The sequence below is a fragment of the Entelurus aequoreus genome, linkage group LG07, assembly GCF_033978785.1.
Source record: "Entelurus aequoreus isolate RoL-2023_Sb linkage group LG07, RoL_Eaeq_v1.1, whole genome shotgun sequence".
Lineage (NCBI taxonomy): Eukaryota > Metazoa > Chordata > Actinopteri > Syngnathiformes > Syngnathidae > Entelurus > Entelurus aequoreus.
Genome location: NC_084737.1, coordinates 64,009,390 through 64,035,905, shown reverse-complemented (window position 1 = coordinate 64,035,905; position 26,516 = coordinate 64,009,390). Strand labels below are relative to the sequence as shown.

The 26,516-nt window shown below is 39.7% G+C and overlaps 1 protein-coding gene across 3 annotated transcripts in view; it reads right to left on the bottom strand.

Moving 5' to 3' along the window:
* flna (filamin A, alpha (actin binding protein 280)) overlaps positions 1 to 26,516 on the bottom strand; it is a 105,860-nt gene that overhangs the window by 56,689 nt on the left and 22,655 nt on the right. For all 3 annotated transcript variants that reach the window (XM_062054195.1, XM_062054197.1, XM_062054196.1), the window contains exons 2-8: positions 13,521 to 13,772; positions 11,951 to 12,048; positions 9,807 to 9,954; positions 7,295 to 7,413; positions 7,136 to 7,213; positions 5,212 to 5,374; positions 4,936 to 5,136 (exon numbers count right to left, since the gene is read on the bottom strand). In XM_062054195.1, coding sequence (XP_061910179.1) covers positions 4,936 to 5,136; positions 5,212 to 5,374; positions 7,136 to 7,213; positions 7,295 to 7,413; positions 9,807 to 9,954; positions 11,951 to 12,048; positions 13,521 to 13,772 — 1,059 coding nt within the window. The remainder of the gene's footprint in view (positions 1 to 4,935; positions 5,137 to 5,211; positions 5,375 to 7,135; positions 7,214 to 7,294; positions 7,414 to 9,806; positions 9,955 to 11,950; positions 12,049 to 13,520; positions 13,773 to 26,516) is intronic.

The window sequence follows — 26,516 nt, the reverse complement described above, 5'->3', positions numbered from 1 at the left end:
TCACTCCAGCAGCACAGGGTTTAAATGTACATTAAAAATCATACTGCAAGATATCTTGGCTGTCTGAGGTCAGACATCTTTTAAGTGTATTGTTGATCTGAAAAACAACAGAACATCTAAAACTTAATCGAATTAAAGTACTAGTTCCAGCGACTACAACTCAGTGGGGAAAAACGAAATGGCTATGTCAATGCGAAAATAAACATGTTTTTGTAAAGTTCCACTGCGACTGGAAAGCTGCTCTACTCGGTCATCTCGCGTGAGTGGTTGAAGTACTTCAACAACGATGTGGGCTTTTACCGCCACACAGGAAACCGAGGAAGCATCTTTCATACAGTATGTCCCAGTGATGTAGAAAATAGTGGCAGCTGATTCACAGCAGGAGGTCTCTCCAGTCATTAGAGGAAACACTACAGGAAAAGATAAACTACTGTATATGATAAGAAGAGATATAGACTTGTAGTGGGATTATAAATAGGCTAACCACAATGCTACATTACAAAAAAACAACTAATTGTATGTGTAGTGAGTAGCTATTAAAAACGATCTGAAATGTCCAAATAATATAGAAATAAATATGCACCCTCGTGTGGAAGACACATCAAATGTAAAGTGGTACACACTACAGTATTCAAGTATAATCCCTTCTGGTGTGTTTTTATTTACACTACTGTAGTAAGGATGCAACAATGTCAACATTTCATACCACTGGTACTGGGACCAAAACTATCATCACAGTATTGTTGAAGTGGTTTAACCCGGTTTTATTATTTAAACAAGTAAATTAACAATTTAGTTGCCTTGGTGGAAGGAAAAGTATGCCATTTTGTTGCCATTTGGAATGTTTGAATAGGTTTATCTTCTTCTGTTTTAATTTGTAAAGGTTTTAGAGTTGGTTTTTTTTTTTAAATGGTAAAAAAAAAAAAAGGTAAAACGGGACAGCAATGTATTTATACAATTTTGTAACGAGGAAAGACGTTAATGTCTTGTATTCTTGTTAGCATTTAAGCCAACAAGCAATGAGTGCACAAGCTGCTTCTCCAGGAGAGTTTTTCAAAGCACAGCATTCAAGCACGGTTTTACAATAAAATTTTAATGCGTTTTCTCATTAAAAAGGGGCACCACTGGCTGGCTAAAGGTACGAGTGATTTAACAGAATTCATATTTTTAAAAAGGAGTCAATATTTTTAACAATTACTAACTGTATTGAATAAAAATTAATTCGATGCATTTGTGGGATTCATGCTCGTCACTCACCGCTGTGTCGCACACATGCAGACGTGAAAAGTGTGTGCATAAACACAAAAGCAGCCAAAGACAAAATATTAATTTGTTATAATAGAATATACCTTGAGTAATAGCTAACGTTAGGAGATAAACTTTACTTTATCATTAGCGGACCACACACAAAGCTAATGTGTGTAAGTGTGTGTGATGGACGTACAGTAGGTCTGGATTAATTTTTGCCTCACTCCTGTGAGAATCCTGCATGTGATGAAGCATTAAGTAGTGGGCGTTGATTAATTTAGCCAGATTAAGTGCAGTAAGATCAAACAACCACAAGGTAGCATCTGTGAGCAGATGAGTAAGAAAGAGAAAGATGATGCCGAATTATCAGATTTTTACATCAAGGAAACGCCATACTTCACTCACGCTTTAAGTGGTGGATGCGGCAAATACTAGTCCAGACCGACTGTAGTAACGTCTTTACGTGCTAAAAGCCAAAAGAGGGCAGAGTATAAAGCCTGCCACACGAAATGGAAAGTTGTAGCCCTCTAGGCAGTCGCTTAAAAGGTTGCAGAGAGCCCCTTTAAGATAGCTAGCAATTAGCATTGCTACTTCTGCGGAAATCAATCATTGTTTTCCAATCATTGAAATTCGAAACTCTAATACCGTCTGAATTCTACCGTGGTTTATCATGAATACTGGTGATTGTTACATCCTTATGCTGTATGAAGACTGCTTTAGTTATCAAAATAAGCGTTTATCTCAGTAAAGATGACTGAAAAAGTTTAAAGACAAACGGGCCCTCACATCCCTGTTTAACTTCGGGGTTTAAGCATTGGAGCATGTGGAAGGAAGTTGTGACTGTTGGTTTGACCACAAGGGGGAGACATTTGTGCCACTATCTAGACATGATCAGTTCCCGACCTTGAAGCCTCATGAGTTTGGAAGGAGAGCTGATCAATAAAGTAAAGTAAGGACAGTTTGATAGGTAAAGGCGAGGTGCAGTTTTCAAAAAGATGAATGTGGCAGAGTTACAAAATGTTCAAAGTGTTGTGGTAAACCACCGGGTTAAAAAGTTTGGCGCCATGCCACGCTTACATTTTATGGCGTAGGCTAAATTCCTTTGCAATTTATCGTGGCCCATCTGTCTAATATCGGTCATTTTAACCACGGCTCGTTTGGTCCAAGTCCCTAGGAAAAATTTGTTAAAATATAACCTCTGTTTTTGGCCTAAAAATGGCTGACGGAATCCAAAGTGGCCGACTTCCTGTTTGTTTTATGGGTTCTTGACTTTTACATGCGTCCTGTCATGATAGAATGCTCCTTCGAGTTATCCTAACGATATGTGACACTGTTGGCAGGGGCTAATTTTGTTAACTTTCAAGGGTGCTTGAATTTTAAAATTTCGTGTTTGGGACCCCAAAATACTTAAACTTTCGCCTGATCTGACACGCTTATAAAACTTAGAGAGTTTTTGTGCTTGTAAAGGGCCTCAAAAATACAATAGGAGAATAATAAAAGGGCCTTTGCAGTTTTTGCTGCTCGGGGTGGGGGACGTACAGAGGGTCTAGATTAGTTTTTGCCTCATCCCCCACTTAAAGCACTACAGACATGATAAATGACCCAGTATTATCTGCTCTCAGATGCTACCTTGTGGTTGTTTGAGCACACTAAAAATAGTCCTGGATAGCCCCACTCCTTAATGCTTCGGTCACATGCAGGATTCTCACAGGAATGAGGCAAAAATACAGTCATGCCTACTGTAACAGGTCAACTGCTGACAAACTAAGCTGGAACTAAAAAAAATTGAGTCCTGCTAAACTAATGACTAACGTCTGTTGCTTGGAGCAAGAAGAGTTGTGTGGAAGGTTGAAAGAGCCATGGGGAGTTTGGAGCTTGCCTTACAGGCAGATAGCTTGACAAAACATGCAATTTAAGCTTTAATGCATGCAACATAAAGCATTGCTATCTCAGTGAGGACACTCCAACAGAGCCTACGCCACAACAATTGAATGGTCTTTGACTCCAATTGCTCTGCCAGAGAGTCCTCCCTAAGGCACCTTAAATGTCCTTTTCTTGCAGATAGCCATACTAGATCACACAGACACACAAACTGAAACATTCGAGTACCCAAGAGAGATCCCGGGAAACAGGAAATGACAGCAGAAGGAAGGAGCGGCTCCAGAGAGAGGACAGATGCCACCAGGCCTCTAACAGAGAGCAGAAGGTCCCACACAGACGCAGGTGGAAACGGCAAAGCATTAAACAAAAAAAGAAGACAACTCCAGTGTGAATAAACATTCAAGACTTTACGGTGGATAACTTTTGCATTGAGACAACCAAAAACTGGGACTACAGTGGAACCTCGATTTGACTCAATTGGTTCTTGAATAGGGTTCATAAATGTGAAAGTTTGTATAGTGAAGCAGAGTTCTCCATAAGAAGCAATGTAAATATGATTAATTGGTTCCAGCCTGGACAAAAGTCCATGTTTTAGTGAAGGTTTGAACACAGACAATATAAAGTGTTTTACAGTACTGTAAATCACACAGAAGTGATGTGGATGAACTTTCACTTTATTAAGCGGAACTGTGCTGTATGCGCTGCCAACACAAGTCTCATTGGTGTCCTCACAAACTATCAGAAATCCTTGATTTTAACAACCGTATTGCTCCAATAATATACGTTTAAAAAGTACAAACTAACCACATTAACATCGGCAAGGAGCTGGGGAGAAAGCAGTAGACAGAAGGAAGGGGGAGAGAAGGAGGGTTTCCTCCCTGTGAATAAAGTCTGCTCTGGCATCGTTTTCTGGAAAAGTATGGTCTCATCACAATTAAAACTTGCTGTAGTACAAAGCCTGCTTTTGTCGATTCTTCCATATTTCTATGCGCCATTAATTTACTCCTGGCAAATAGTCTTTTTTTTTTTTTAAGCCCGCTTAATAACTCAGTTTTGGTTGATTTTGGCAGCACCAATGGACCAAAGCGGTAGCGTTTTGCCAGAAGTAGACCACATTTCCCATGAGGACTAGCACATATAGAGTCACGCTGACATGATGTTTGCTGTAATATTGTCACAAATATTCTGTCTCTAATGGCTATGCTTGACACTATCAAGAAATTATCTTTGATTGTTCTACAAACATGACGCTACTACCAAGAATGTATCAGGGAGGATGCAGGTCTGAAATTTTTTTTTATTTTTTTAAACAAAGTAGTGTGGCACTATCAAGCTGGCAGCTATTTATTGCTACCACACAAATTTCCGAGAGCTAACATTAGCATGATCATTTTGATTTGAGCATCGAAAGTCCCCTACTAGTTTAAGTGAAATCCCTCGTCTTTGAGCTCACGCCAGCGGGTGAAAGACGAGCCAATGTTGTTCCTTGACTGCCCTTTTATCCGCATAGCCTCCCTTTTTTTGTCTCCTCAGACAAATCTAATTTCTTTGGTTGTTTTGGAGCTTCAGCCATGATAGCAGTAGTTGCACGGCACGTAGGCGTTCGCATAAGGGGGTGTTAGTTATGCCGTAAAGAAAGTCAGCACATTTATAGTTTTGTGTGGCAGGGTTCCTGGTATAGAGACATTTGGCTCCACATTAAAAGTTTGTAAATCAAAACATTTGCAAATAGAGGGGTTTGTAAATCAAGGTTCCACTGTATTGAGACATTTAATAGCTTGCAGGGCTTTACTTTTGGATTCCTACCTTCGCCGATGTTAACAGTGAAGGGACTTTTGCTGATCTGACCGCCGGCGAAGGTGACGTAGATGGTGTGCTGGCCCTCCTGGGTTGGTTTGTAGGTGCAGCGGTAGCTACTGTTGCCCTTGTCCTCGATATTACAAGTTACAGTGTTCTTCTTCCCTGCAGGGTCCATAATCACAACCTCCACTTCACCAACACCAGCACCTGGTGGATGTAGGACACACTGTCAGGTCCCAAACTTGATACCGCACCTTACGCTCGATCCACGTAGTCTACTACCTGCCGTGTAGGTGTCAAAGTACGTGGACTTGTTGGCAATGTTCCCAGAGGGCTCCAAACCGGGTCCCTGGGCGGTGGCCTTGCTGGAGTCTCCCTGAGCCATGCCGATCTCCACCTCGAAGGGGCTCTTGGAGATATGCTGTCCGGCGAACAACACTGTCACCTGTAAAATGTGAACGCAAAAAGATACGAACATAAATGCTACAGAAAATACTTGGACTTGGAGTTTCCTCAGCCTTAAAGGTGAAATTGCAAAAAAAACGGAGAAAACGAGTGAAGGAAGACCGCCAACATATTGTCTCTAGGTGCCACACAAAACAATAATTTACTTTAAAAATACTTAGCTTAATGCAGACAGATTCACAGCTTTCATAGACATCATGCTCTTAAACTGAAGAAATAATTAATAGAAACTAAACAGTGTTTATAATGTAATCATGATATTTAATAATGCAAGTAACCATTTAAATAGGATATACCTTTTGACATTACTGTAGAATTATTTACCATTGTAAAGTAATTGGAAGGTAAATAACTTGTTATCCTAAATAATTTAAACAAAAAATCCAATGGACTCATTTCTGTAAGCAAACATTTTACCTAAATAAAAAATGTAACATCTTCCAGTACATATTTTTTTACCACTTTGGAAAAATTAGGCTGTCCTTTTGTTTATTGCCATCAACTGATCACAACGGTCTGTCTTGATGGGATCATATTGCCCATTCGATTTGAAGATGGAATATTCCCAACATGGGACATTTAGCTTTGTAATCTTAAATTTTTCTCCGGCGAGACAAAGATTGTGGATGACTGAAAGGAGGGGTCACTCTGTTAAGTTAATTCCACTGTAAAAGGCGCTCAGGTGACGAGAGCGATGCACAAAGTAAGACGTCTTTCGTAACGTTTGAAGCGAGAGACGAACAAATACGAGGCTCAATTCTGATTGGCGAACATGGCTGTCACTCAAATGACCATCAACTGTAGAGGGAAAAAAAAAACCTCAGTCTTATGCGGTTATTTGCCGCATTAATTAAAACCTAGATGTCTATTCGATTTATCGTGCAGCCCTAGCACTAACAGACAAACTATTGTTAGTGGCGTTGTGATAAAAGAGCTAACTAGCTTATGCTGCTATATTGACATGTTGAGCTGCTGCATCGCCTCAGAGTTGCTGGAAGGTCATTCTAGATGATAAATCATGCCTCTCACCTAGATAGAAGGTTGTGGACATAAATCCACAAGTTGGTCATCTTTGACATCCAACTTAGACCCGGAGATAGCAAGAAAGACACGAAACGATGCTCGTTTTTTTTTTTTTTTTTTTAACCCTGTGTGTGGATTATGATAAATTCAGGTGAACAGGAGGATATACACATCCCATCTGTCTTTATCCCAGTAAGAGCATACATTGTAGAGTAAGTGATTGTTTTATTATGTTCATAGTTTGTATTTCATGTTTATCACTTAGCAATAATGCCTAATCTTTGACTAAAGCTGGATCTGTTTAGCACACATCTTCTAAAACGTGTAGATCATCCTTATATCCAGGCTCAAAAATATAAGTTTCTGGATCATCATTTGTCCCAAAGTAGTCTGCATGATTAGTAGTGTTAAAATAAACGTTGGGATGTGTCTAAAATTAATACGCCGCCATATGCATAAAATGACCAAAATGTTATTATGAATGTGCCTGTTACATTACTTATATACTTAGTGTGTATATAAAACGATGGAGGCTTTTGGATGTTTTTACAGTGCTTTTTAGGCACAATAGATCTCAACTCTATTGTGAGCTGACTATTGCTAGAGTTTATTTACGAGTTAGAATGCATAAAACAAAAACATGAGTTGTCTTACATCATTGTGAAGGATAGACAACAATTTTAAAAGGGCAGTTCCTCTAACTAAATGTAGAACTTACCTTGTGCATGCCTGTGACTTTAGGGACATAGTAAACAGAGTAGGTGCGATTCTTATCGTTGTTGGCGGTCACTTTGGCCTGGAAGGTGAAGATATGGAATTTTTTTAAAGTAACTGGTGAGCAAGTGATTTGCTGTGATTTGAAGTACAATTGTCTCACCTCCTCTCTGTGTCCTGCAGGGTCCTCAACATAAACAAGCACTTCTCCCATTCCTGCACTAATCGTCTCCACGGTGAATACCGCTTTCTTCGTCACAACATTGCCAATCGGCTCGATGCCTGCCGACAAAAGAGGCGGTCTTCAGAAGCAAGTTTCCCCTGGATTTGTGGCGTTCTGATCAGGGTTTTATGCTGCCGATGAGTGACATCAGCCAATATGTATCACATACCTGTATGCTATTAACTATACATTTTATTCAGAAAAAAAACAGGGGTGTAGCGTAATACCACAATATTTAAACTAGAATTTGCAATTCCAGTAAAAAAGATCGGAATAGAGTATAAAAATGGCACAACATTTTGAGAATTTAGGGCATTGTAGAACTATGACTACGTCCATTTGAATGGGAATTTCCTGGAAATTTGGGAATTTCTGAAAATATTGATACTAGCACAATGTCCGAGACGATATGAACGGGTTGGTGTTGGAATCGGTTGAATATTTTTATTTTTGAACATTTTTAATTGAGAATGGGTATTTCAGAATCCCTGGGATTTCGGGGAAAAGGGAATTTGAGCTAAGAGGAATGTTTTTGAAGGTGGAATGGTCAAAAATGGTTAAAAAATGTGGACTCTGAAAACTTTCCAGGAAGAGGTAAAAATAGGGCTTTGGAAAACCGGGAATTCCTGGAACTCTTTTTTGAATGTGTTTTGTGTGTGGATGGTGGAACGGTTTGAATGGGGTGTGAAATGTCGGAGTTGTGCATGTTTGAAAAATCGGCCCATTCATTTTCAATGGGAAAAATGTCCCGGTAACCCGGGATATTGTTTTTGGGGAGCTGACGATTCCCGGTCAAGCCGAACGTTTTGATACTGGAACGGTCATCGGATGAAAACTGACTGGAGCGCACAAAAACTTTCGGCAGAATAATGGATGATTTTTATGTGTGGATGCTTGCACATTCACACAACCAGTTCCCTATTCTATTTCATTACATACAATTGTTTGATCCAAAAAAAAGTAAATAGTACATAAACAAAAGTAGGGATGGTTACGGAATTTGGTACTTTTATAAGCACCGATCGAAATCAGTCAGCGCTACTGGTATCGATTTGCGTAAAATAAACTGTCATATTTGGTTTTATATCTGGTTACAGACTAAACACGGGCTCATGTAAACAGTCACTCAAGCAGCACTGAGAGCAGACTCAGCCAAACTCCCTCGAAGTCATGTTGCAATTTTCAACACCGACAAAACAAGTATGTCTGGTAGAAAACACCAACATAAAATAAAGTTTCACTACTTCCAAAATGCGCTAGCTTGATGCTAATTTACATTGGATTTGCCACAGACAGGCTACTATTAGCATTAGCGATTTTAACAAAAACAAAAAACTAAATACGAATGATACAAACAGCACAATACTTGCAGTACAAAAACTTTGTAAGGCGCAACTTAACAGTCGGCCTCCTGGAAAAAGCTACTTCCTAGTTAAGACAACATACCTTAGATAGCCTGTACAGTACTGCTATGTAATGTTTTGAAAGTGCAACTGCATTGCAAATGAGACTCAAATGTAATTCGAAAACAAGATAATTGGACAACACAGTTAACACAATCAGGGAAGTACATTAAACCAATTACCAGTATTTAAAATCTAATCACTCTCGTATCAATCATACACTGACACCCATATATGCATTATTATGTCACCCCCTTTATACACTGACACCCATATATGCATTACTATGTCACCCTCTTTATACACAGACACCCATATATGCATTATGTCACCCTCTATATACAACCAGAGGTCAATGGATCTGGTCTGTGGAGGGACTTGGACCAGTGTAAAAATAATGGAGGATCCTTGACATTTTAACCTGCTAAAAAAGCCAGAATCTACTTTCATTTTTATATAACGGGGCTATTTTCTTCAGAAAATTTTAACTGACGAAAAAGACCAAAAACTAAATGTCCACTGCAGGAGATGCGGTTTCTCAAAAATAATGAAGGAAGAAGTTTGGGCCCCCGCACTAAATTTAATAGAAATGTGGGCCCAAGAACATTGAGTGGAATAGCCCTGCTTTAGACTCTATTTTTGCAGTTCATGTAACAAATCTGTTTATGCACTTTTTAAATGTTACTAAGCACTTATTTATTCTCTTGTTTCAAGCTAGCTTGTTGGCTAGTTTCGCAAATAGCATGCCTTCTTGTCTGCTCCGGCATGTTTTACTCTGTAACTTGTTTATGCTCATCCTCCAGTGATAATAGTACGTGTTAGAAATGTACTTTCCACAACAAAAGGTGACGATTATTAACTTCGGGGAGCGGCTCTACACTGTGTATGGACACTGGTAGCCGCCTGTCAGCCCGGAGACTAAAAACAAATGTAATATTAGCCAAGAGGGATCAGCTTATGAATCAACGAATACTTAAATCGGTAGTCGATTGATCGGTGTATCTCTAACCTGTGTGTGTGTGTGTGTGTGTGTGTGTGTGTGTGTTTACCTGGCCCATAAGCGCGAGCTTTCTTGGGGTTGAGTTTGGGTCTTAGTGGTGCACCAGGCTTCAGTTTGGCCTTCGGGAACTGGGACAGGTACGTCATGACTGAATGCTCATCCACATTCGGGTCAACAATTTCCTCGGGGGTTATGACCTGGGCGGGAGGGGCAACATGAGACAAGATGTTTTCACCGTGACATGAGCAAACTTGCATTTGAAACCCTCCAGCTTGACAGGCCAAAAAGCAACTTGGGTGGAAAGTAAATCTGCATTTAGGTGGAAAGCACCTGCAACTTACGATCACCCACTCAATCACGGCCTTCGTCTTTCATGCCATCGTCCACAGAGATGAGAGACAAAGGCCTCTTTTTAGCAGAAGCGTAGCAGCGGGAGGAAACCGCAGCCAACCACAGAAACAAATGTGAGCACGCGACGCTTTGCCAGGTGCAAGCTCTGTGCCAGTTAACAATGTAACTATGTCACCCGCAGCCCCAGCAACACTGCAGTATGCCATTTTTTTTGTTTTAAAGGCACGGATCAGTTAAGCTAGATCAGGGGTGTCCAAACGTTTCTCACCGAGGGCCACACGGAAAAATCAAAGCATGAGGGGGCCATTTTGATATTTTTCATTATCAAAACAAATATAGATTTTTTTTCAACCTTTAGGGCACCTCTCAAGTTTAGTCCCAGGAATCCAAAAGGGTCTCAAGTCAAACATTTTAAAGTCTTATTTTTTTTTTACGCAATGTTTACAGTAAATCTCTAGGTCAACTTTCTGTCAATACAAAGTGCAACTTTATTTTATGACTTGTCACAAGACACTTTTTTACGGCAAAAACACTTTTTTTCTATTTTCTCCCAAAAAATCTTCAAAGTGGAATATTTGGTATAGTGTGAAGTAATTGGAACCTTAGATGGGGCAATAATTCAATTATTAATATAAAAAAACAGCTTTGTGTTATTAGAGTTAACGTTGCTACTTTTTCATGTTACATTTTACCGGTTTGCTCTTTTATTCCACTTTTATAAAATAGTATTTTTAGAATGTGCCACAGGCCGTTAAATTAGTTGCGGGCCACAAATGACCCCTGGGTTGTACTTGGACACCCCTAATCGAGACGAACAATCCTTACAAAACATGTTAGACATTAGACGTGATTACATATCTGCGTCTCATGTTGGGCAAATCTATTTTTACGATTAAGGTCACTTTTGTTACAAGTGCAGGATTTTCATTAGAACACGGAGTACAATACTACACCACTTTTATCCATTATACAAAAAGTGTACTCTGTCAAGGACTAAATCTTATTGAGCAAGGTCAATAACTAAATGTACCTGTAAAACAATGTTTTTCTCTTCAAAAACAGTTAAGATAGTAAATGTCCCACACTGCTTAATAGGGCTGTCAAAGTTAACAATAACGAGTTAACGAACAGTTCCTTTAAAAAAAAAGGTAAACATTTTTTCTGTGACCTTTCGTCCGTACCGTAGCAGGAAGAAATAGCGAGCAGAAATTAAGAAGACAAAAAAAAGGTATATTGAATGGCACGTTCAGCTTCAATGCAGTCTCGACAAAACAAATTATTTCCATTTACTGTTGCTGTGAGTTGAGTCATCACCGGAGTGAGTGAAGTCTGAAATGCTACTTCCTCGCTGCTAGCAGCACTCAAACAGGCAGACCATACTGGAAAGTTTACAACTACGGTCGACATTCTTTCATTAATATTAATATTGGAGGATGAGGGGCTGCTTTGCATGCTGTGATGCACACTGCACTTTAATTTTATTATTCACAGGTTTGTTTTCAAAGTGAGCCTGCATCAGAAGGTTTGTGTACATGAGTAAAACAAGTGTGTATTTTATGTTGAGCCATTTATCGACATGCATTTGCATAAAACAAAATAAATCTATTTCCTGTGATTAACGAGTTCACTATGGACAAAATGTGATGAAATATTTTTTATTAAAATCAACACTTGACGTTAGTCCCGATAAACGGGTGGCGGCTGTCCCAGTCAAACCCTTGGGCCTCCTAAATTGAGCAAGGGTGTGTTTTATTGCTCCTGTAATAATCGGATTGCTTTTGTACTTCTCGGACGAATAATGCAATACATCAACTTTGCAAGGCTGACTAATATTCACGTTACCTGAGGAATACCCAGCCAGTCATCGGCTTGCTGCATGGCCTCACGGGCATTGTCCACTGGTTTGGTCTGATCCCACTGGTCCCAGTCAGGGCACAGACCTGAGGGGAGAACAAATGTATTTTCATGTGGACTTTGTTAAAGAGACCAGTAATAAGTGAAGCCTTTTAGCTCATCAAGCAGCAATATCAAATCAATCAATGAATACATCTTAATTTTTTTCCTTGATAATTGGTTATTTTCCTGCAACTTCTACAGTATTTTGTTGCTTTATACAGTGTTCCCTTGATTATTGCAGGGGCTAGGTTCTAGACCAGGGGTGTCCAAATTGCGGCCCTGGGAGTTTTGTTGGCTCGCAGCATATTGTCAGAAAAAAACAGTGACAATGTTAGAAAAAGAACACCAAATCTTTAATAATTCAAAATCAATCATAATATATTTAGTCACCATTAACAAAGTTGACAGTTTTGTCTTTAAATATATAAATAATTGTTTTTATAATTTAAAAAATGTATCTATCAAAGTGCCCCTGTATGCTTTGACTTTTCAGTATGTGGCAATTGGTGGAAAAGGTTTGGACAACCTGATCTAAAATATTAGAAGCTCTGGAAATAAAATAAACAGTTAAAAAATAATAGACTTCCGAATAATGACTTTAACAGCCCCTCATTACCTCTTACATACACTACTGAGATGTTCTCATACACTACTGAAACAGTGTTTGATTCATGTGTGAAAATCATTTTTCAGTTTATGTAAGCAGTTTTAGTGTGTATGAGAGGATTGCAGTAGTGTGTATGAGAGGATTGCAGTAGTGTGTATGAGAGGATTGCAGTAGTGTGTATGAGAGAAAACGCATTCAGTGTGTATGAGAGGATTCAATGACTAAAAATAAATATCTCTTAAATCTATGGAAATTTCTTTCTAAAAATTTTTTTTTACATTTTTGCAAGTGGCAATTTGTGCAGCATGTAATTGGAACACTGCCATCACTTTTTCTAACAGTAAAACTATTTGTTTTTCATTGTAAAATCTATTGTCAGTTTTACTATGTACACTTTGATGGATAACCAAGTGAAATCATATTTATTTCAACAAAAAATTTTTTGGAATGCATGATGAGCTTAAATGAAAGTTTAAGATATGCAACTCAATGCAGTAGATTTTTTTCCCTGTCAAACTGGAAATAAGGAATATATCTATAAGTTCTTTATAAAGAAAAGATTTCCAGGCCGTATAAAATGATGCCTTGAGTTTGATGCCTGTGTCTTACAGGAATACAGCTTGCCTGGCGAGAAGGTTGTTATGTCAGGTATTTGACATTATGTTGCTGCAGGGCAAGAAAAAAAAAATCTTATCTGCGACTTGAGGTTGTTAGTGATACGAAGGTATGCCAAACATTTGTTTTTAAAGCGCTTCACCTTCACTCTCATGCCTTGTGACTGAATGATACTTCAGAGCCAATGGAGAAAGTTTGGGGTCCTCTTCAGACTCAAGTCATGGGCGGGGCACATTTACACAATGGGTGCAACCTTTGGGGTACACCCAAACATAGCCCCTCCCCCGCACCCACCTGGAGCACAGCTGTCGACCAGGGCTCCCAGAGCCCGACCCGTCTGCCAGTCCCTGTTGAAGTTGGTGATGGGGAGCTCGGGCAGTTTGTTCTGAATCCATCCCAACAATCTCTGCTTGGGGGTCTTTTGCTTGCCAGACTCAGTCTCTTCGTCCTCGTCCCACATGGGCATAGAGATGGAGTAATGCAGGATCAAGGTCCAGATCAGACCAAGGATGAGCTTCAGATTCCCATCAACGATGGCTTTGGAGTCTGAAGTCCACAAAAACAAAACAGGGGTATTCATTGACTTGACCAGAAGGGAACGTTTTGAACATTTACGGATAAAATGGGACCATAAAACCTTTAAATATATGGCAGATCATTCTTTTAAAAGCTGAAGTCATACCAAAAAGGAAAGACATCTGAAATAACTGTTTGCAACCTGGAGACAACAAAACAAAGCAGCCTCTGCTAGCAGTAACAGTGGAACCTACATGTCATAAATGGAAGGACTGTTGGCACATGCATGTAAAAATAGTCTTAAAAAAACATGGTGGAAACAATGTTCTGGGGAAATGCAGATTTCTTACACATACACTAGAACAACATTAACCCTTTCCTGTTGCTATGCAGGACACTAATGGTGTCCTGAACAGATATTGGTATAGGTCCGATAAATAAATAAAATAATGTGGGATTATATGTGCTCTCATTTAAAATGTGTTAAGATTATCATGGCAGGCTATCGTAGGGCTGGGTGATAAAATAATATCAGTATGTAACGTGATAGACACGTAATCCAAAATGCATTCACTATTTTTTTGCTTCTTGGTGGGAAGAAAGTGGAAGCAAGGTGGGTTGCATGAACAAAGGCACACAGTAGGTGATCACTGATCAGTGGGAGTGACACACTAACAGCCAATCAGGTAACAGCATCAACTATCAAGTTTGGTTGATTTGCATGGAGTGAGAAGAGAAAGTGGATTAAAGCAGAAAAGTCACCCGGACAGGATTTTTTACAAACTTTTCAAAAAAAGGGACTGTGGTCAAACCAATGTGGTCTGTAAATGATGCAAGGCAAGACCACTAATACCACACCACCTTAGCCGCGCTCACCCTTTAGAGCACAGCTGTAACTTCCTGCCACTAAACCTGCAGAAAACAGTCCTCAGGTTTCTCTGTTTACATTTTCACACTTTATGAAGCATTTCTTACATATTTTTGCACCTTCATTTTAAGAGCTTATTAAGTGTTCAATGTGATTTTACCATTTTGTTTACATTGGGTGTTTTCCAAGCTTGTGTTGACATTTCCTTTCTGCCTTGAGAGCTGAGGGATTATAATCAGAGGAAAGTTACGATTCAAATAAAATATATTTTTCTCCTGGTCATTTTCCATAGGTCATAAGTCTAATTATTGATATTGAACCATATAAAACACTTATATCGTGATACAGTTTTCAGCCATATCGTCCAAGCCTACTACAAAAAAAAAAGTATGTAGAATTCCTTTTGAGATCGTATCGGATAATCTCGGTATTGGCCAAAAGTCAAGGCTCAAATATCGTATCAGTAAGTGAAGACACTGGCATTTGTACATGTTTAGAGAAAATGATGTAAGAGCCAGCCTTGGCTAAAGAAAAATAAAATCACACAAAAACACTCCTGCAGCATGAACGTACATGCTGCAAGAGTGCCATCTTAAATCTCAGGCCAAGCATTGAGGAAAAGGTGGGGCAGTGTGTGTGTGTGTGTACATGCTGATGGTAATCAGACCTCTCTGGTCTACATGAGGATTTGAGTGTGATATTAGTTAAGTCTAGACAGCCTTGGAAGTAGTTGTGTAAATACAAACATGAGTCCATGAACTTCAATATGCAGCAGACTCAGAACAGGACTAAAGATTATGCCCAAAAAAAAAAAAAAAGGGTGGTGATCCTGCAGTTGCAAGTAGAAAGTTTACTACATAAGAGCCATGAGTGGGGTTGAAATCAAAAGCGGTGCCACCAAGTAGAATCTAAGATGACATTCTAGTATGAGAGCTTGCAAGAGGACAGTTCCTCTGTTGGAAAAACACACTGTAATAAATTGGAGCAGAGTAAGACAAAAAGGCCTGCTTGAGTAAGCCTTCACCATGGGGACACTGAATGAGCAGATCACCATAGCAACCTAGTGGAAATTCACTGGCGGCACAAAAGAAGGTGATGACACAGAAGCCAAGAGGCAAAAAATATCTGACACGAGTAGAAGAAGAGTAGTGATGAATGGTCATGAAAAAGACAGATCAAAGTACTTTGTACGGGTGTGTGGAAAAGCATAGCTCACGTTGTGACAAGTCATAGGAATGCTGATAGGCAAAAGGGTGTGTCACATCAACACAGTGGGAGAAACCGCTACCATCGTTTGGTCACCTGGATCTGACCAGATAGAAGTTCTGTTCGTCCAGATCTAAAAAGGTAATAAGTACCGGTACATGTTGCGGTGTGACAGCATGCTTACTTGCAGTACAATTCCTCTTTGTTGGGCTCTGCATGAAAGGTCGGTATTTAGGCAAAAATATGCATATGAATTCCAGGACTACGGAAATGTAGCTGCACAGGAAACGTTCCCGTGAGTACAAACAAACTTTACAAAAATACAGTTAGTGTTTTTTCTCATTAAATAATATAAAACTACAAAACAATTGATGCAAAGGTCAGATTTATTAAGTTACGGTTTCATGCAAAGATGTTGAACATCAAGTGCCGAAAAGGCATGCTGGGAGTGCCTTTAGTTTACAAAAAAAAACAAAAGAGCGCAGTCCTTCACCAGGCTGTACCTGTTGTAAGTGTGACGAAACACTTTGCATTGTGGGTCTGGCTAGTCTCTGAATCGCTTATTTACATGGCTGAAGGGAAGACTGTGTTTAAAGGGGAACTGCACTTTTTGGAATTTTGCCAATTGTTTACAATTATGAAGAACATGACGGATGTAAACTTTTATGCATTCTTAAATAAATGTGATCAAAAGTCTGCTTACTATGGAGCCTATGAGATTCGCTCTATTTTGCCTATATAGCCCTTAAAAAAACATCCAAACTGTGTGAATATGAGTGTGAATGTTGTCTGGCGACTTGTCCAGGGTGTACCCCGCCTTCTGCCTGAATGCAGCTGAGATAGGCTCCAGCACCCCCCACCCCCCCCGCGACCCCTAAAAAGGATAAGCGGTAGAAAATGGATGGAAGGACACCTCCATTAAGGTTTTATATACATGATGTAAGTATATATGTAATGTAACAGGCACATTAATAACATTTAATAGTTATGTATTTTGATCATTTTAAGCCTACGCGGCACATTAATTTCAAAAGTGCATCACAGCTTTTGCTTTAACATCACTGCAGAAAACCAAAACTTAAAAAGGGAGACTGCACTTTTTTGGGAATTTTGTTTACAATCATTATGAAAGACATGAGTTGTATTTTTTTTTAAAGCATTCTAGCTCGTAAATAAATCTGCTTACAGCAGCGCCAATCGGAGGTACTCTATTCCACCCATAAAACCCAATAAGAAAAACCATCCAAAAAGCACCAACAATACTCAATTTACATTTGATGACTTGAATATTGACAAGTATTAGTGACATTGTTATTAGAAGCGCTAACGCAGACAAACTATAGCGGCGCCATGATCACAAGCTTGTGTGAATAGTTTTCTTGCTCCCTAGCCATACTTTGAAGATTTAGTATAAGCGGTAAAGAAAATCATTATGTATTTCTTTAATTATTAAATCAACATAAAAAACACAAGATACACTTACAATTAGTGCAGCAACCCAAAAAACCTCCCTCCCCACTCATTCACACAAAAGGGTTGTTTCTTTATGTTATTAATATTCTGGTTCCTATAACAGATCAATACAATCTGCAAGGGATACATACAGTCCGTGAGGCACACATGATTGTGCGTGCTGCTGGTCCACTAATAGTACTAACCTTTAACAGTTAATTTTACTCATATTCATTAATTACTAGTTTCTATGTCCTCCAAGTCCGAATCCATGGTTCTCGCCCGGAAAAAGGGTGGAGTGCCATCTCCAGGTTGCGGAGGAGACCCTGCCCCAAGTGGAGGAGTTCAAGTACCTCGGAGTCTTGTTCACGAGTGAGGGAAGAGTGGATCGTGAGATCGACAGGCGGATCTGTGCGGCGTCTTCAGTAATGCGGACGCTGTATCGATCCGTTGTGGTGAAGAAGGAGCTGAGCCGGAAGGCAAAGCGCTCAATTTACCGGTCGATCTACGTTCCCATCCTCACCTATGGTCATGAGCTTTGGGTTGTGACCGAAAGGACAAGATCACAGGTACAAGCGGCCGAAATGAGTTTCCTCCGCCGGGTGGCGGGGCTCTCCCTTAGAGATAGGGTGAGAAGCTCTGCCATCCGGGGGGAGCTCAAAGTAAAGCCGCTGCTCCTCCACATCGAGAGGAGCCAGATGAGGTGGTTCGGGCATCTGGTCAGGATGCCACCCGAACGCCTCCCTAGGGAGGTGTTTAGGGCACGTCCGACCGGTAGGAGGCCACAGGGAAGACCCAGGACACGTTGGGAAGACTATGTCTCCCGGCTGGCCTGGGAACGCCTCGGGATCCCCCGGGAGGAGCTGGACGAAGTGGCTGGGGAGAGGGAAGTCTGGGCTTCCCTGCTTAAGATGCTGCCCCCGCGACCCGACCTCGGATAAGCGGAAGAAGATAGATGGATGGATGGATAGTTTCTATGTAACTGTTTTAATATTGTTTTACTTTTTTTTTTTTTTTTCAAGAAATTATTTTTTTTAATTTTTTAAAAAAAAAAAAGGACCTTATCTTTTGAAATTAGATTGTTTAAATGGTTCTTAAAACCAGGTCCAGTCCAGATTATGTCCAGGTCGGGCTCAGCAACACACACCTTCATTTATGTACACTCAAAATTAGGAAACACTATAACAGATTGCATATAATCTGTGAACAAAATTACATTTTCAAAATAAGCATTTATATACAGTCCAGATTATGTCAAGGTCGGGCTCAGCAACACCCACCTTCATTTATGTACTTTCAAATTAGGAAACCCAACAACAGATTGCATATAATCTATAAACAAAATTACATTTTCAAAATAAGCATTTATGTACAGTCCAGATTATGTCCAGGTCGGACTCAGCAACACACACCTTCATTGTGTATTTTTAAATTATACACGTTTCTCGATATAGCCATGATGTATGGAACAATACTTTGTCACATTTCTACATGGAGCGAAATGAAAGACTTGTGTAAAAAATGTACATTAAAAACATGTTATGTTTTAAGAAAAAAAACATCCACCAAAAATAGTATTTTTTTCAATTAATTTGTTGCCAAGCATTATTTCGGTGCCAATACAATTTTTTCAACAATGTCAATTCTTTTGATACAAAATCTTACTGGCAGTGTTTTGGCTCCATACTTCTTCAGGAAATGTGCGGCATCACCAAAGTGCGCACAATTTCCACAATTTTTCAATATTTAAAATTTTAACTGGTAATACTAAACCTTTGGGAATTTTACCGCGGTTAATCAATAACACCAGAAATGGTTACATCCCTAATAGTCCGTCGTCCAAAACCGTGGAAGAATACCTTCCCATGGTATCATCAATGTTGATGTACGGTATATGAATATTGCAGACAGGAAGAAGCACACACTAACAAACCCAAAACTCAGTTTAAGAACCTAGACTGTAAACATAATTGAAACAAAAACGGCCATTTCCATTAACGATCAGTAGTTGTTCACAAATTGTATTCTAGCAACATTTTGCATTGTGTTGTTTTGACCCAGCATTAGGCATTCATCATTCTTTTCCTGCTTTGGCAAGCAAAGCTCCTCGCATTTTAATAATCTGCCTTGTTCTCGCTCTTCCCTAAACACGCCAGGAATGTGCCAGCATTCCCGACAGACCACACCAGTTCAGACGGAGCCCATATAGGGACACAGACTGCCGCACACTCACCTCCCTGTGCTGATTCATACCCCACTAGTGCGTGTGTGTGTCAGTGGGAGATTGCCCCCTGTTCCTCTCCAAAAAACTCCCATGACTCAACTATTTGGCGTGTTTCTGCAGCCCCCCCACCCCACTCGAGCGCGTCACAGTCATGACATCATCGCAACCCCTGACCCCCGTCCGAGCGGCGGCGAAAGAGCAGTGGTAGCATCAATTCTGTACAATATTCTGACTTACTGCACTATTTGGGAAGTTCACATCTGACAAAAAAGTGAGTTCAAGCCAGTTTGAAGGTTTGCGTGTCCTCGACTGTGCATAGGAACCTTGCTGCCAAACTATGATAGCAGGCAGTGCGGTTATCAGTTTGCTTTTCCTCAAAAAGGAGCCTTTCTACTCCAGCCTTGGGCTATTCCAGGTTATGTAAATTTAAGTGGAACTGCACATTTTTTATGGGGGGGATGTAAGACTAGAACAAATGTTTGTTTATGTACCCTAATTTTGTCTATTTTGCCTATACAAGCACATTAAAAAAAATCCCAAAACTTCCAACAATAGTCCATTTACCTCTCGTGACCATGTATTAGTGATATTGTTATCATAAGCACTAAAGCAGACTATTTTTAGCGGTGCTGTTTTTAAAGAGACCTAACTAGCTTATGCTGCTATATTGACATTAGGCTAGTACGGTCTACCGGTACTAATGAATTAAAAATATACTGTTTCTGAAAAATACCGGTACTTTCCCCCCCAATCATGTTGTGACACTGGTGGTAAAACGAGCATAGGCGCATGTTTGGCAATACGTGGAGCACTTCATGCTGTTTCTGCTTGTAAGTGCTCCACGTATTGCCAAACATGCGCCTATGCTCGTTTTACCACCAGTGTCACAACATGATTGGGGGGGAAAGTACCGGTATTTTTCAGAAACAGCATGGAGATAGGAGAATGGGTGCATTTGGCCTAAAAACCAACCCTCTGCAAGAGATGCTAAGCTCTTCCTAGCCGCTACCTAGCTAATGGCTAACGTCAATTCACAGTCAGTGATTTAGCTAGTTCTAAATCACCAATCTTCACCCCCATGGCGATAAAAGTGGTATTTTTTTTTTACAAGTATGATCCCCGCAGGACGAGGAATAGCTAAACATGCTTCACTACACACCGTAGGAGGATACAATAGCTAACCGCAAGCTAGCGCTCCTGAATGTAAACAAATCCCATGGGTGGATCTACACAGACATCAACTGTAACGATACCAAATACAAGAGCCGTACATAGTGGATACTACAATGATTACATCAATATTTTTTTTAAATCACAAAATCTTGTCATTTTTTTTTTGATTGTATATAAACTCAGAAAATACGTGACTGGACACAGGACAACTTTATGACCAATGTATGATCCTGTAACTACATGGTATTGGATCCATACCCAAATTTGTAGTATCAACCAGAACTTATGTAAAGTATCGAAAAAGACAAGAATAAGCTATTACATTTGAACAGAAGTGTAGATAGAACATGTTAAAACAGGAAGTTAGCAGGTATTAACAATACATGGACAAGTAGATGAATAATGTTGACAAAATAGAATGATAAAGGACACAATGTTACTGCATAAGTCAGCAGCCAATTATGAGCCTTTGTTTACTTACCACTAAAAGACAAGCTGTCTAGAATGTTCATCTTATTTCATGCAAACATTCTTTGATTGCAATAAGAAATGTTTAATGTATCATAAGATTTTGTTGAAATAAAGCCAATAATGACATTTTTGTGGTCCCCTTTATTTTGAAAAAGTACCAAAATATTGGTATCAGGACAACCTTAATAGACATATTGAGCCGCTGCATCGCTTCTGAGTTGGTAAAAGTTAAGTCTAGATTATAAATTATGCCTCTCACGTTTGTCGATATATTTGCTGGACGATATATTGATCTAAAAATTGACAATAAAATATTGTCAATAGTATTTGGAGACAAAATTAACCACCGATAATGATACATAATGTAAGTATACCATTTCAAATGCAATGAAATTTTCTCATATTTTAACTAGAATGTAAACTTTAAATATCCAAGTTAAATACAACCAAAGTAAAATATACTGTAAGAAAAATGTTGCACTTGAGTAAAAATCACAAGCAAAGGCAATTAAATAGGTTCTGTTAAGGAGGGGTGTGGCACCCTCAAATATACACAAAACAAATAGTGGCTAAATATTGTGATCAAAATGATCACTGTTATTGCTTAATTATTAATTGTTTAATGTGCTCAAAAAGTACACAAAAAATAACGGGTTAAAATACAAATAAATACAATAAGTTTCTTGGCACAGGAAACCTCAAATATTTTTCTGTCTTCATAACAGCCATATTTTGTGTTTATAAAATGTTTTATTTTTCCATTATAATTTGTAAATATAAAAAAATTAAATGCAATTGGGTGATCGCTTCCGGATTATGTGACGTCACACAAGCTCACTTCCTGTTATGGACCCATCCGTTTCTATTCTTTTTAATCAGAGTTTATACAGATAAATGTGTGCAAAAACAGCACAGCATTTATGGTCAATGTGAATTCTGTAGCTCAGTTGTTCAGACTAATGTGTTCATACAAGTTTAGATTGGGGTATAATTATTAGGGTACCCATCCTTAGTAGAGTCTAGTCTTTTGAACAAATCTTTAAAAACAGGGACGGCTTCTCAAGATTTGCCTCCGTTCAATTAAACAATTCCATCTCTACGGGATATTAAGGGCTGGGCGATAAAATATATATCGTGACACGTAATCGATAAAAACGTTCAATATTTTTTTTATTCGTCGGAAGAAAGCAGAAGTATGGAAGCAAGGTTGGTTGCATGAACAAAGGCACTTGCTCTCCGGTAACCAAGCAACGCAGGAAGTGATTGCGCCAAAAGCAAATCAGGTAACAGAAGTTTGGTTGATTCTTTGCATGGAGTGAGAAGAGAAAGTCAAAATGAAGAAATTGTGGATAAAAGGAGGTCACCTGGACAGGTTTTTGGATTTTTTCAAAACAGACCGTAGTCAGACCAATGTGGTCTATAAATGATGCAAGGCAAGACTGCTAATACTACACCACCTTAGCCGCGCTCACCCTTTAGAGCACAGCTGTAACTTCCTGCCACTAAACCTGCAGAAAATAACTCCTCTCAGGTTTCTCTAAGTTTACATGTTCACACATTGCATTTTCTTACACTATATGAAGCATTTTTTACATATTCATGATTTTTGCACCTTCATTGTAATAACTTAAGTGTTTAATGTGATTTTACTATTTTGTTGACAAAAGTGTTTTCCATGCTTGTGTTGACAATTCCCTTCTGCCTTGATAGCTGAGGGAGGAAGGTTACATTTCAAAGAAAATGTTTTTCTCCTGCTCCTTATTTTACTCGGGTCATAAAAATATAATTACCGATACAGAACACTTACATCGTGATACAGTCTTATTAGCCGTATCACCCAGCCCTACTTCAGTATCATTGACTGATATTTCACAAACAAGAATGCATTTTGCAGCCTTATGCCTTGACCTGCTCTCAGGTCGTTCCCCCTCCCTCCTCTGAAGCAACCACAGTGGAGCTACTACACTTCCTCCTCTGCCATCTCCACCCAAACACCCGCCCACCTTTCCTTCACTCCGTCGGACTGGGGCGGGGGCGAGAAAAAAAACTTCCCCCTGGTTTTTTAGCCTTAAAAGGGCAGAAGCAACTGGATCTTGGCGGCCCTCCCACTCCCCGGGCTCTGGTTACACAGGGAGGATCTGGAAGCAGAGAGGGCGGAAAGGCAGAAGAGGGGGGCAAAAAAAAGAAGAAAAAAAGAAAAAATGCTGTGTGGGTTTTTCTTCACAAGCCAAGATATGCTCTCCTCAAGTGAGTGCACAGGATAAAAAGGGACATTGAGAATTGTTGTAGAAGGAGATATTTCGGCCAAGAGGGTTGCAACAAAGGACGAGGCAAGGCGGGCTCAGCCAGAGCATAAAATTATGAACTTTAATAATAGATCCCATGTGTCTTCAATCAGGTAGTTTGTCACAGAAGCATTTGGGAACACTGATGAACCGCACCAGCACAGTTTGTATTTCATGGAAACAGAACAACATATTTCTATCCAGTCTATAGAATAGGATTACACCAAGTAAGAGTACACATTTCCTGTGGTTCTCAAATTGTGGCTTGATGTTTGCCCACTTCATTTGAACACAAGGGAACGTCTCCAACTCAATGGCCTGAATGCCAGCGAGCGGAATGAGAAGGGACATTCTGCGTCTGCTCGCCAGTGCCCCCTTTGGCCACGCCCCTCTTTGCGTCTGCAGAAAAGGAAGCCATGCCAGCGATAAGGAGCTGGCAGGAAGTGGCACATTTGGACCAGAATAGCACAATAGACAAATGTCACAAGCTGAAAAAACACGACGGTGAATGTAGTGTACTAAAATGGATCATATGCAGTAATTCCTAGTTTCTCACGACTTATTGGTTACCGCCGGATCGCAGTAAATGTATTTCTGCAAAAGGCGGAATTATGAATCACAAATTGAAAATGTTCATAATATTTAAACTACTTCTTTATCCCTTTTAAATACCTTAAATTCCAGACAATAAGCCACTACTTTTTTCTTACACTTTGAACCATGCAGCTAATTTATGGATTTTTCTTCGCTGACGACCATAATGCAAGTAGTTTAAAAAACAATACACGCAAATGCACTGAAATTATGTGTTTGTGCTACGGCACTATCTTTTGGACGAGTTAGCTCACTACAGATGCTGCATTGTCTTTCCAGAAGGAGAAGAGCCATTTCGTCTTTGAGTCGTCCATAGCGTTACTACTCCTATGGATTCTTCATTCATCACTCCAAGCAAAGTTGACATTATAAGATAACTAAACCATTCCCTGTGCAATGTCTGTAGGAGTGTTCCCATGCATATTTGTACATGCTATCATAATGTAATGAAGCTAGCGTGTTTAGCATTAGCCAATTTGCCAACACGTTTACGAGTATGTCAATATCCATCCATCCATCTTCTACCGCTTATCCCTTTCGGGGTCGCTGGAGCCTATCTCAGCTACAATCGGGCGGAAGGTGGGGTACACCCTGGACAAGTCGCCACCTCATCGCAGGGCCAACACAAATAGACAACATTCACACACTAGGGACCATTTAGTGCTTAAAATTGCATTTGTACAGTTTCAGTTTCACTAATTCCTCAGTAAATTCACCAAAATGTCACCGTGGAGTTATTGAGTCTGTTTAGCTGATTGGAGAGATAGCTTCCGCAGCTAGTAAGTTCATGACAATGACTTCGGTTTTGTTTGATCAGCAGTTTTGATATAATTAAGGTACCGTATTTCCTTGAATAGCCGCAGGGGCGCCAATTAATTTAAAACCTCTTCTCACTCCTGCGGTTACCAAAACCATGCGGAATGAGCAAGCATGCTCTAATTATTTTAAAACCTCTTCTCACTCTGGCGCATACCTTATCATTAAAAACACATTTAATAAAAAAAACGTTATTATGATCTTACCTTTACTTGTAGATGGGTCCATGTGCAGCTGCTTCTGATCAAAGGCAGTCTTTCTCATCTTTCTTCAATTTTAAAAGTCTCTGGAGATATTCCTTTAATTATTACCTCCTGCTTCGATTGAAAGTCCAGTTTAGAAAACGGTTTTATTTTAGATATGTAATCCTCCATGTTAAAAGTGCAAGCAAACAATTGCTGCATGCTTGCTGCTTGTTGTCTTCTTCTGCAGTACCTGTCTCCTGCAGTACTGGTAGTCGCAAGAAGGATCACTAGCGCCCTCTACCACCTGGAGGCGGGAGTCATTTAATGACTCATATTTGACCCGGCGGAAGTGCCAAGCGCTAATTATTTTGCGAAACGAGTTTGACCCGGCTGTAATTCTAGGCAGGCGAATACTATATTCCCGGCGCCAATTCAAGGAAATACGGTATGTAAATAAACTGACAGAATGTGTGTAAATAACTCATAACGTATACACAGTCCAGTGCAGCTTATATATAGAAAAAATATTTTTTCTCAAATTTTGTGGGTGCGCTCTATATTCCAGAAAATATGGTACTGCATACAATTGATTCTTAAAGAGGTAGTACATCACAGAACACTTAATACAAAACTTGATTATGTTCAGGACTGCGTTTTACTTTACTTTTGTAATTTTTACACACTTCAAACTCACTAGTTCTCATAAACCAGTTCTTACTACCTCACAGTGCAATATTGACCTTGAAATTATTTTTAACCACTCCTCCAATTTGTTCTCATGGCCACCACACCCTACATGGAACACCTGTAATAACAGTCAGTCCCTTTACATTTCATGGACATTCAGAAACCAAATGCATTGTTTCCATCCCTCCAGAAACCTACTCCAAATTTCAATATTGCGAAACAGGCATTCTTATTGCCACACATGCATGTGTCCCAACCTGCATACGGTGCTGGAGGCAGTCGACAAAAGAACAAGCAGTTGCAGAGTTACACCACACTTGTGTTGATTTCACATCCTGCATGCAGGCCCCGTCAGTCTTTTTTGTACAATAAATTAAATGATGCTGTTGACAAAGAATTTGCGAATACAGCACATCAGTGGTGAAGATTTGATTGATAAACCTTATTCCGGCATAAAGATGCCTGAGTAAGACTGGTTAAGCTTACTCAAACATGGGCGTAATGATACCCACACAGGATGTCTCCCCAGACAATATGGACAGCACACGCTGCGTGTAAAAGAAAGGTGAGTCGTATCAAACGGAAAGAACCACGATCTAATGCAGAGGTACCACTGAGGGTGCAGGGGCCATTTTGGTGGTTTTCACCTTCAAAACAGTACAAATATATACATATTAGAGATGTGCGGTTTGCGGACACAACGGGCGGAGTCCGCGGATAATCCGCGGGTCGGGCGTATGCATGACGAAAAAAATAGATTTTAAATAGATTCGGGCGGGTGGCGGTTCAACCAATTCGGAAATATATATACAT